The following is a 12,343-nucleotide window of genomic DNA, read 5'->3' as shown; positions in this document are numbered from 1 at the left end:
TGCGTAAGGGAGAATTGACTCAGTCGATTGTAGCTGCAGAGACAACAGGCTGGATCACAAGCAGAAGAAATATGCTTCTGGCCATCATCAAGTCTATAACCAACTGCAGAAATGGGCTTTCTGCTTCTAGGGGCATACTTTCCATTATTGGTGCTATCTTCATTTTCCTACTGAAAATGCAGAATCAGAATTCCAATTTCATAAAAATCACGGATCAGCATAATGAAAAATAATGTGCCTGTACACTATTTTTATGACAAAGCTAGTACTTGTTACTTTTAAAAATGTTTCCTTCTCTAATCTGTGCCTCCAAGAATGTCCATAGCTAAATTTAATAAGCACACAACAAATACTTTAAAACTTCAAAAGTTTATTGCCCAGGATAGCTCACTTGGTGCAGTTAGGTAGTTTTTGTTGTTGTTACATGGAAATAAAGCAAAACAGTAGAAAATACATATGGGTAACAGTAAAACAAAAGCCCAGCCTAGTGATAGCCCTTTATATCCACCAAGTTATACTTAAGAAAATTGCTAGCCAAACACAGAGAAGTAGAGTATCTGGAAGACAGAGCTTTTCATGTTATAGTATAGATTCTAAACCAATATTAAAGGCATTTTCTGTCCACATTGTTAGTAGTTTTTTCTTCATAACAGCAAATTGAAAAAGGTCTATGTGGAAAAAAATTAACTACTGCAAGACTTTCAAACCTCAGTTATCAGCTTATGGGTTGACAGTTACAGATAACAGGAGAAGGCACATGACAGTATTTAAAATATACAGAGACCAATTAAAATCCAAACACTAAAAGGAAACGGGAACCAAAACTCAAAATTCACAAACATGACTTTTTGCATCCCCTGATCTATATTCCATAAATTTGCATTCAAGCATTTTACAGCTTTTTCAGAAGAGAAATTGAACACACCCAGAAAAGACTTAAGGGTTTTGCTTTGGGTTGCTTTCTTGTTCGGTTGTTTGGGGTTTTTCTAAGGAGAGGGGATATAGAATCATCTAAATGATATTAAAATGCAGACACATTCCCTCACTTGTTACTAGCGCCCAATAGACCCGCTGCTGAAGGTTGAGTACGAGTAAGAATATGAAGAACTCGCTGATGCATCAAAACTTCCTCTCCTAGACCCACTGCGTGAGCCTGAACGCGAACCAGAGCGAGAGCCAGAGCGAGAGCCGGGTGCTGAGGAGACATTGTAGGGACTGGATATGCCTTTAGATGAAACGGAGGCTGCTTCCAAGAGTTTAAGCCCGGTGATGTCTTCCACCATTGACCGATTCATTGCATCTTTGTAGGATATTTTCAGTTTGGTCTTGGGGCAGGTCAGAATTTTGGGATAGCTGTTCGTGTCTTGCAATTTCTGGGCAGCGCGACCATCAATCAATCCATTCCTAATAGCTTCTTCAGTACTTATTCTTCCACGCACTTCTGGGTCCACGAGACCGCCAGTGAGGTACTGGAATTCAAGGAATCGCTGCCCAGCCTCATAAGGCAACCATTTTTCCTTCACTGCTTCAGCAGCTGACATCCTCTTGCGTCCTCCCTTTATGCCTTCAAACCCTATGAAGGCCTTCTGGGCTGGTTTGAGACGCGTGGCCATATCCTGATCAATGATGCCTTGGCTAGTGGCTTCCTGAAGCGAAAGCCTCTGGCCTGTGGTAGGACATATTATGCCCCCTGTGCAGGCCTGGGCTTCAAGTAACCGTTGCCCAGTGATGCTATCCACGATGCCCCGCTGTATAGCTTCTGAAATGGAGATTTTCTCCAAGTTTTCGGTGTCAAATATGGCTGCAATAGGACTGCACTCTTCTGGGGTCTCTGAAAAAGAACCGCTCCTGATCAGTGAAGAAGAACTCCTGACGCTCAGCACTGTGGGAGACCGAGTCACCGACTCATGCCGAAACACCTCATCAGTGCCGTTACGGCAGGAAATCATGTCTGCAAACTGCGTCAGGCTTAAACTGCCAGAACGGTACTGGTCAAAAAACTTCCTCTCAACCAGACCTTTATCAATAGCGTCTTGGATGTCATACTGGCTACCAGTTTTTCTGTCGACAAGGACTACTCTACTGCTGCCATCTGATCCTGTAATAGTTATTTCTTCCCACTCACACTCCTGTTCAGCTAGTTCTGTATAGGTGTCATAATCTATGAGGCCTTTGCTGTATGCCTCCTGTACAGACATTTCCCTGTTTGTTTCTGGATCTACAATGACAACCCGGCGTTTCCTAAGGGTGTTCTTCTGTGAGGTGTGCACCACCTTCTTCTTCTCTCTCAGGGGCAGAAGGCAGAGCCCTGTCGCTTCATCCTTTATGCATCTATCTTTCAGCTGCAAGTACGTCAAGTTCTCCTCTGTGTTGGGATCAAAGAACCCTTTGGTGTCATCACTTGGATCACTAAGGATCTGGTTCAGCTCTTCATTGAAGTAGCCACGCTTGTAGGCCGTCTCCACTGGCAAGCGGTAGCTCTCTTTGGGGTCAATGATTCCTCCGGTAGCAATCTGGGCCTCCAGCAAACGAATGCCGTGGCCTCTCTCTATGAGCTCTTTGTTCATTGCTTGAAACAGAGAAATGATGTTTCCAGTTTCTGGGTCTTTGTACCCAGTGACAGCTCTTTCGGCAGAGAGAAGTTTCTCTTTAAACTCAATTCCAACAAGACCTCTTTTGTAAGCTTCCTCAACAGGCAGCCTCACATTGCTGACAGGATCCACTATGAACCCTGTGGCTGCCTGTGCTTCTAGGAGTTCAAGGGCTGTCCCCGGTCTAACCAAACCTATTTTCATAGCCTGGTAAATGCCAAGCTTCTCTTTAGTAGCCTCATTATAGATACCAGCAATACAGCTAGAGCCCTGAAGGAAATCAATAATTCTCGCACTCACTTCTTCCACTGTAATTGCACCTCTTTCCAAATCATTCCTTGTTGATTCCTTAATAATTCCAGCCTCGAGCAGTGCATCTGCTGAGACAGGCTGCCTGATTCCTTGGAATGACATACTCCTCTTCTGCACTGGGAGGAGGAGCAGACCAGTGTGTGGTTCAATTCTACATTTTTCCTTCAACTGCATGTAAGTGACTGCCTTTTTGGTGGTAGGATCAATGAAATTCTTTGTAGTGCCTTGGCAGTTGTTTAGGATCCTGTACAGGTCTTTGTCAATCAACCCACGAGATAAAGCTATATCTTTGGGTAGGAAGACACTATTGACAGGATCAACAATCCCTCCTACAGCCAGCTGGGCTTCAAGCAGACGAATCCCAGTTTCTCTGTCAACCAAGTTTTTCTTGATGGCTTCAGATACTGGCACAGTTTTGCCTGAGAAAGGATCTTTAAATCCTGTAATAGCCTTTTCTGCTGTATAGATTTGTTCTCTGTCATCAAAGTCAATCAGATCTCTGGCGATAGCACTGTCCACAGTTAACATCTCATTTCGATGTGGGTCTATCACGCCTCCTGTTGCTGCCTGGGCTTCTAAGAGCAGGACTGCGTTTTCTGCTGTAAGCAGCTGATTCCGTTTGGCCTCAACAAAAGAGTACTTCTGTCTGGGTGAAAGAGACACCCCTGCAATAGCACCTGCCCCTTTGAGGTAGGGTTCAATGTCAGCCGCGACTTCTTCCACTGACCTCTGCCCCTTCAGCAGTTTATCCAGTGTGAGTTTATCTATCAGTTGACACTCATACAGCTGCATTGCTGTAATCTTCTTCCGCAGACCACTGAACAGCAACTTGGAGGCATCGATACAAAAGTCTTCCTCAGTCTGCGTAGATCTGTGGGACCCATATGGGCGTTGCTTGAGTTTTTCAATCTCTCTTTGCAGCCTGAGACGCTCAGACTCCAACTCTGACTGGTTTTTGACAGCGGTCTCTTCCAGTCTGCACCTGTATCTCTCCTCAATGCGTTTGATCTCCATCTGCAGCCTTTCAATCTCACTCCTCAGGGTGTTCTTCTCCCTCTCACTCTTCTCTCTCTCACACTGGATCTTCCTTATGGATTCCTCTGTCCGGGAGTGCTGGCTCTTCCATTGATTGAGGTCATTCAGGATTTGTTGCTTCTCACTTTCCAGGCGTTGCTTCAAACGAGACTCTGATTCCAGGGTAACTTTCAAACGGTTCAGCTCCTCTTCTAATCTCTGCAGCCTGGCTTTGTCTTGCTCCAAAGCACTCATTTTTATCAGCAAGGTTTCTCTTTCTTGCATAATATGACTATACTGATTTTTGGATTCTTGAATCCTATTGGATGCCTACAATTTTAAAGAAGAAATAAACCAAGAGAGGATGGTTAGAGTTTATGCTGGTTAGTTATGCTCTCCACTTACAATGCTCTTCAGCCTGTCATTTAGCCCACAGCATGCTGCCACAGAAAAACATTCTAGTCGCAGCAGTGCCTTACCCAAGACCATGGATACACATAAACCAGTGAAGATACATTGTCCCTTCACTGACAATGTCTCTCGTACTGCCGGAGATTCCATTCTGTTACCCATAACCTTGATTTTCTGCTGATTTAGTTAGCTCTTTATAATTTTTTAATACTTCTCATAGTACACCTACACATACACAGAGCATTCAAGACTCATTAAGAGTCTGATGCTCAGCAGATGTACCCTGGCGTAGTCCTACTAACCTGGGTGAATTTGTATCAGCTAAGGACTGGTCATACATGGATAAAAAGGAAATATATCACTTAATTTTCGCTTTCCTATTAGTTTCACGTTACTCCAAACAATTTTACCTGTGTTGCTTTACTTTTTAATTCACTTCATGTCTTCATATATATATATAAACAAACACCTACAAGCATGCACATTTGTATGCAGTCCATATTAAACAGAACTCAATTTTATATATTTGTAATACATGCATATATATATGTGTATATATATATATGCACAGATGTCAGATAATCCTAAATGTTAGTAGTTTTAAAAAATCAGTATTAAGATTTTTAAAATAAAGAAAAACTGAATAAGGGAAAGAATAGTTGAGAATGGGAATGAGAGAAAAATATAAAGGGCAAGTATAGGAAAAAGCAAAGAAACATTTTCACAAGTGCTCACTTGTGTATATTTAAACAGTAGCTCTTTGGACAAGAAAACAGGCAGAACAATGAAATACGAAAAAGTGTTTTCTTTAACTTGTTTATGCTGTCACTTCAAGTTTAAGAAATAAGGGCCAAGCGTAAAATTTGCAAATGCCCTTAGTGACTTAGGAACATAAATCCCCCAAACAGTTAATGAAATGTAGGCTTTAAGTACCTTACGTACAGCTGACAACCTGATCTTTAATCCTCACTTGTAGTCAACACCTTACCCAGCTAAGCAGCACTTTGACAGCTTGTTGGTTCTGGGATTTTTAGCTGGTTTAGTCTGTGATAGCACTCAGGTCAGCCTCAAAGGACTGCTTTAACCCATCCTGGCTGAAACAGCCTGGGGAAGCACACAGCCAGCACGGTACAGCTAAAGCACAGTGGTACTCCATGTACTCTCATCTTTCCCTAGGATGGTTTGGTGGAGACTGGCACAGACCCAGGGTTTCTCCTGGGGCAAGGGCTGAGCCCAAGGCTCAGCTAGACAGTAAGACAGCTTATGGCTCCCTAGCTCCCAGGGAGTAAAGAGGCTAAGAAAGTGGGCAAATCCTGCCATTTTTGTTTAAAAATGAACAAGGGGAAGTGCCATAAAGGGGATATTAGTCACAAGTACAGTGAACTTAAACAGCAAAGTGTGAATTAAGTCGATTCAAATGGGCACTGCAATTAACTATGTATCTGAGAGACAGTAAAGCTGGGATCAAAATATGTGTGAATACCTCTAGAGCTTGCTTTTGGAATTTTTCAATTTCCTGTCTCAATTTTTCCCTTTCTTTCTGTAAATCATTAATCAACCCCTGAAGTTCCAGGGTTTGCTTGCTGCTTGTCTGAAGCTGATTCTTTAGTTCAGCAATGGCAGTATTTTTCTCATCAACTTCACTTCTGACCATTCTGAGGTCATCGTACTCCAATCTAACATTTCGCAGCTCTTCCTCCAGTAACAAGTGTTCCTTGGTTAGGTTCTCAGTGAGAGACTGAAGCCTTTCAATTTCTATTTTGCACTCATTCAAGTTTTTGCTTTTTTCCTCAGAGGTTTTCTGTAAGTGCTCGTATCGTAGATGAGCCTGTTTTAATTGCTCCTGTTCTTGGACCAACTGACGGCGTAAAGTCTCAATATCAGATGTGTATTTTCTTATCTCCTCCATGTATCTCTGCTTCTCTCTCACATGACCATCTAATACTTCTCTTTGGTGCCTAAGGTCATCTTCATTCCTCTTCTTTACAATAGACACTTCCTCTATCTGCTGTGTGAGATTAGTTATTTTAACCGATTGCTCTCTGAGAGATCTCCTCATGCCTTCTATTTCCTCCTCCAGTTTCTTCCTCCTGGACGTCTCCTCCATTACATTTTTATTCTGCCTGCAAAGTTCCTCCTCCAGCTTATGCTTCTGGATCTGCAAGTCTTTTACAGTGCTCTGGAACTTTGCACTTTCTTGATCCCTGCCTTTTTTCTCTTGTGAAACTCTTTCATAGTCAATTTTCAGTCTGGCCAGTTCCTGCTCTTGGATCCTCAGCTTGTTAATTGTCTCAGTAGCACTTGTGTTTGCTTTCTGCAGGTCAAACTGGACTCTTTTTAACTGACTGTTCTCATCCTCTAGTTCTTTTCTCTGACTTGTTTCTACATCCAACAACTTTCTCAGCCTTTCAATCTCTTTGTTTCTTTCCTTAATGGTCTTAGAAGCATCATCAAGCGACTGTTTGTACCGCATGCTTTCTTCAGAGTGCCTCTGAATAACTTGTTTCAGCTCAATCTCCAGCTGCTGCTTCTTCTGAGAAAGCTCTGAGCCAGCTGCCTTCTGCTGCTGAGCATTCTCTTCTATTTTCCGGAGATTATCTGTTGTTTGACTTATTGTATTCTTCAGTCTCCTAATTTCCTCACACAAATTCCTATTTTCTCTCATGGCATTATCAAGCTGTGTTCTATAATTATTTGTGTCCTCTTCCTTTTGCATGGTGACTTGGTGAATTGTGGTCTTTGTGATATTAATTTCAGTTTCATATTTGTTCTTTAAACTAATAATTTCCTCATCATAACTGTTCCTTACCTTAGCCAATTCATTTTCAAGTTCCCATCGGCTTTTAGCCTCTTCCTGAAGCTGAACCTTTAGCCTTTCCAGCTCCTTAGTTTTATCCTGAATAGTTGAGGCAGCCTCCTCCAGAGCCTGCTTATATCTTGAGTTGTCTTCGCCACGAAGTTGAATGATCTGTTTCAGCTCCAGCTCTAACTGATGCTTTTGCTGTGACACCTCAGAACTGCAAGCCTTGTGCTGAAGAGCATCTTCTTCTGCCCGCCTCCGTTGATCTGTGGTTTGCAGAATGGCATCGTTCAACCTCACAATCTCATCCTTAAGGTCTCTATTTTCTCTTGTCAGTCTGTCAACCTGGGCTCTGAGGCCTTTTGCATCATCATCTTTCTGTGCAGCTATCTGCTGGATTGTAGTCTTCTTGATATTAATTTCTGTTTCATACTTGTTCTTTAAATTACTCATCTCCTCACTAAACTGGTTTCTTACCTTAGCCAGCTCATTTTCATATTCCCTCTTCCGTGTGCCTTCGTCCTGAAGAAGAACCCTTAATCTTTCTATCTCGTACTCCTTCTCCTTGATGACCTTCTCAGACTCTAACTTTTGCCAACCAAGGCTGTCTTTCTCGTTTTGTCTTGTTTTCTGCAGCTGGTCATAGTCATTCTTCTGCTGCTCATATCTATCCTCCAGCAACTTCCTTTTCCTTTTCTCATCTTCAGTCTCATAAGTCAGTCTGGTTATTCTGTCATTTAGATCCTTTATTTGGGCGTAGCACTTGTCCAGGTTTTGCTTAGCAGAATTTCCATCCATTTCAGCTTGTCTTTTCATCTCCTCCAAACTCATCAGCTTTGCCTTCAGCTGAGAAATGTCCATCTGGTACTTCTGCAGATTTTGCTCCAGGAATTTGTGTTTGTTGTTTGTCTCTGAATTTGAATCCCTGGCAAGCCTGAGTTCTTCTTCCAGGAGTTCAATTTTGGTGTTTTTCATCTGCAAAATGATAGCAGAAAAACAAACAAACCCACATAAACACTTGTGACAACTGTTTCAAAATCATCACATGCAATACAATATACATTTGTAACACTGACAACTTACAAAGCATTTTTTTCTCTGCTTCAGTGAGAGCTCAAAGTCCTTTTTTACTTAATGTCATGAAGACAAATTCTGGAATCCTTATTTAATCAGAGTCAAACCTTATTCAGAAGTCAGCATCATGACTTTCAGAGGGGAAATGGTACTTGATGGGGGGAGGGAGATGCAATACAGATAGTAAAATCTGATGTACCAAGAGTTCACCAGCAAAGTACTAAATACCCTTCTTTAGAACCTGCATCATTTTCAAATAGGTGATTCACATTCCATATATGTGACCTCTTAAATGAGCCTCTCTGTTTCCACTGAGCTGTATCAACTCAGGAGTTACTCCATTTGAAACACTTTAGATCATGGCCTGAAATGAGGTGTGGCCCCTTAACCACAAGGAGCAAGTTTTCAGCACTAAGATAACTGTACTCTCACTGAGGTCAAGGCTATGATGGGCAGAGAAGGACCTCTTGTGTGCTTGGATGCACACCTCCTATTTACCAAGAAGGTTAGTGTTCTCCACCTCACATGTGACCTTGGAGGTAACTTTGCAAGATACTGTACTCTTTGACAAAAGATGCATGAAACTGCTTATATGCCTCCTTCATGGGACACCCCTGAGCTCAGTGTTTAGTTTTGTGGACTGTTTTGCACTGTACTTAAGCAGTAAGTCTTTCATCAGTGATAGCTTGCTAACCTCTGATAAAAATAGAAGGTAAAGAAAATAAAAGAGTCAGATTACCTTCAAGTCCTCCATGCTCTTTAACATTTCACTTAAGAATCTGTAATAATCTCCTGATCTTGTAAGAAGCTCTATGTAGCGAGACTGAGCCTCACTAGCCTTGAAAAGAAAGAGAATTGTTAAGAGCTTGTACTACAGACTTAGATATGAACAAACCTATGTCTCAGATCATTTAAAGGATTCCAATCCACTTGAGAAAACATTATCACTTGACAAAGTAAAAAGCAAATTCTCCTCCTCATAAATTCACATGACTTTCTGGGGACCCCAAATGTATAAATTCTTCCTTCTGATAAACCCACACCTTCCTTTTCAAGATTATTTTCCCCTGCGGCTGATGTGATATTAAATCCAAGGCTTCATCCCCTGGTTCATCATGCTCTTCCTGTCTGACAGTCACAAGTAACCCAAGTTAAACTTTTAATAGTGGTTAATTCCCAGGTTGGAAGTGACTAAACCACCGGGGGCATGAATCTTACCTTCTCACAATATGTATGCAATGGACATTGAATAGGAATGAGGTAAATTTCTGAGGGCTAATCTACTGTCTAAATGAGCCCAAGTATGATTTTACAGCACAGTGACTATTCTGCACTAATTTCTTGTGCTTATGTGCTTAGTACACATTACCAATGACAGCGCTAATTATTAGAATACAGCTGGATATAACTCACAATGACTCATACAGACAAACAAATGTATTCAAAAGACTGATGGGGAGGAAAGAAAGATACCTCTTGTAGAATCAGCACTGCAGGAGACTGAACCACACTCTTCTTGATAGGTATGTTGAGCAATGTTTCTAACCCAGAACTGTAGGAAGCAACCTGTAGTTCATAATCCTGTAAAACAACAGGGAAAGGTAAGACCTATTTAGCAACTGCCAAGGAAGTCTGGGAATCTGGATTTCCCAAAACGCAAATAAAATTTTGGGGTTGTTCTGTGGTGGGTTTTTTTTTAATAAAAAGCTACATTATCCCTTGTTTGTATCTCTGGCCACATACAGATGATCCTCCATCATAAAGAGAAGTCCATCAGTTCAAGTACCACTGTGGAGACTCATGGAGGAGAATGACAAAGGGAAAAGAGAAAAAACATTTTACAAAAAAGGGAAGATACACGTTTCCGCTAGTTGAGGGCTACCCAGAGGTGAAAAAGATTGATGGGAGCAACTGGTCTAGGTACTGTTATCAACCAAAACTTCACCAGAAATAACTGTCTCTGCATCTCTTTCATATCATGTAAGCCACATCACGTATATAGCAAGATCTTTGTCACAGAAAGCTAGGCTGAGCTGGAGAAAGCACAGATATAAGGATAACATAAAAATACAAAGACCACAAAACCATTCCCTGTATATCTTCTTGGTTTTCATGGCTATTGCATACCATTCCTCCTGCTAATCTGCATTTGTCTTGCCTCCTAGACCAAATCCTAATCAGACCTAATTCCTAAACTACCAATCTGTTCTCTAGTCCCTTATTTTTTTAACATGTGAACTGGAAAGTTTGGTCTGGCTAGAAAGAGGCTTTGATTCTTCTGAAGAGAAGCTCTCACTAGTATCTCCTGCATCATCCTGTAGTCTTCAGGTGGCAAGCACACAAATTGCTTTCATTATATTTTGTACACACAAGTGCTTCACCCCAGCAATTTCTGCACACACACATCAGGGAGCCGACATCTCACCTGCCAGCAGAGCAGAGACAATGGGATGCGCCTGACCGTGAAAAACCACACCCCATAAAAATGCTGAAATCCAAGTACCTTAATGGCAGCTGAACACTGATCTGCATGCTTGAGAAGCTCCTCAACTTTGTCTCGCTTCCCACAGATTTCACTGTGCAAGTTCTGTCAAGAAAAAAAGTGAGCTGTGAAACACTCCCTCAAGATTTACCAGTTATTTCCTCCTGTACACACTGCCTCCATCAGAAGGCACCGGCAGTATGAGACCACTGGGACCCCAGAGGTTGAGACCTGAAATGACCTGTAGCCATGCAGTTTTTACAACAGCAAGCTCTCTGTGCATGAGAAGGTTGTTCTCAGAAAGAACACCTAGCAACTGAACAACCCCCAGAACTCGGGAGGGAGAGTTCCTTGACTTCAGCTTAGATGTATTTCCTCACTTTTTATTTTTGTGCTATAATTTGTCCCATAATTTGCGCCATCATGCAATCCCTTGAATTAATTTAAAGCTGATGTGTAAAGGTGTCAGTGATCATGTAGGAGCCAAAACTGGTCTTGTTCATAATTGTAGCAGTGCTGACAGAAAGTAATAAGGATAATATTTCCTCTCTCCCGCCTTCTACACATGCAGTGTTTCTTGGTAGCTTGCATACTTTATAATTCAAAACAGGCCACTGTATTGCAGACTGCATTGATACTGGTATTTTCTTGTATTGGTTTTATGTGGCAAGGTTTTGGTAGCGGGGGGGGTTACAGGGGTGGCTCCTGTAAGAAGCTGCTGGAAGCTTCCCCTGTGTTCGAGAGAGAGCGAGCCTATACCAGCTGGCTCTAAGACGGACCCACCGCCGGCCAAGGCCGAGCCAACCAGTGATAGTGGTAACGCCTCTGTGATAACATTTTTAAGAAGGAAAAAAAAGTTGGGACGCGGAAAACAGCCACCGGAGAGAGGAGTGAGAACATGTAAGAGAAACAAGCCTGCGGACACCAAGGTCAGTGCAGAAGGAGTGGGAGGAGATGCTCCAGGCGCCGGAGCGAAGATTCCCCTGCAGCCCGTGGTGAAGACCCTGGTGAGGCAGGCTGTCCCCCTGCAGTCCAGGGAGGTCCATGGTGGGGCAGATATCCACCTGCAGCCCGTGGAGGACCCCACGCCGGAGCAGGTGGGTTCCTGAAGGAGGCTGTGACCCCGTGGGAACCCTGCGCTGGAGCAGGTTCCTGGCAGGACCTGCGGATCTGTGGAGAGAGGAGCCCACGGAGCAGGTTTTCTGGCAGGACTTGTGACCCCGTGGGGGACCCACGCTGGAGCAGTCTGTGCCTGAAGGACTGCACACCGTGGAAAGGACCCATGCTGGAGCAGTTCGTGAAGAACTGCAGCCCGTGGGAATGGCCCACGTTGGAGAAAGTTCGTGGAGGACTGTCTCCCGTGGGTGGGACCCCACGTTGGAGCAGAGGAAGAGTGTGATGAGCCCTCGCCCTGAGGAGGTGAAGCAGCAGAAAATAACATGTGATGACTGTAAACCCCATCCCTGTCCCCCTTGTGCCGCTGGGGGGGCTTGGTGGAGAAATCCGGGAGTGAAGTTGTGCCCGGGAAGAAGGGAGGGGTGGAGGGAAGGTGTTCTGAGATTTCGTTTTATTTCTCATTTACCTTACTCTGGCTGATTTGTAATAAAAAGTGAGCTAATTTTCCCTAAGCTGAGTCTGTTTTGCCCGTGATGGTAATTA

General features: G+C 43.0%; 1 protein-coding gene across 3 annotated transcripts in view; it reads right to left on the bottom strand.

Moving 5' to 3' along the window:
- Positions 1–350: 350 nt before the first annotated feature.
- The window catches only part of DSP (desmoplakin), a 41,036-nt gene continuing 29,043 nt past the window's right edge, over positions 351–12,343 (bottom strand). Inside the window, exons 20-24 of one of the 3 annotated variants that reach the window (XM_069809053.1) lie at positions 10,706–10,789; positions 9,676–9,783; positions 8,942–9,040; positions 5,812–8,103; positions 351–4,247 (exon numbers count right to left, since the gene is read on the bottom strand). In XM_069809053.1, the coding sequence (XP_069665154.1) occupies positions 1,053–4,247; positions 5,812–8,103; positions 8,942–9,040; positions 9,676–9,783; positions 10,706–10,789 (5,778 nt within the window). In that variant the 3' untranslated portion in view covers positions 351–1,052. The remainder of the gene's footprint in view (positions 4,248–5,811; positions 8,104–8,941; positions 9,041–9,675; positions 9,784–10,705; positions 10,790–12,343) is intronic. The other 2 variants (XM_069809055.1, XM_069809054.1) reach the window with 2 other exon arrangements.

The sequence above is a fragment of the Haliaeetus albicilla genome, chromosome 21 (assembly GCF_947461875.1).
Source record: "Haliaeetus albicilla chromosome 21, bHalAlb1.1, whole genome shotgun sequence".
NCBI lineage: Eukaryota > Metazoa > Chordata > Aves > Accipitriformes > Accipitridae > Haliaeetus > Haliaeetus albicilla.
Note: the sequence above shows the minus strand (reverse complement) of the source record. Positions and strands in the feature narration are given on the sequence as shown.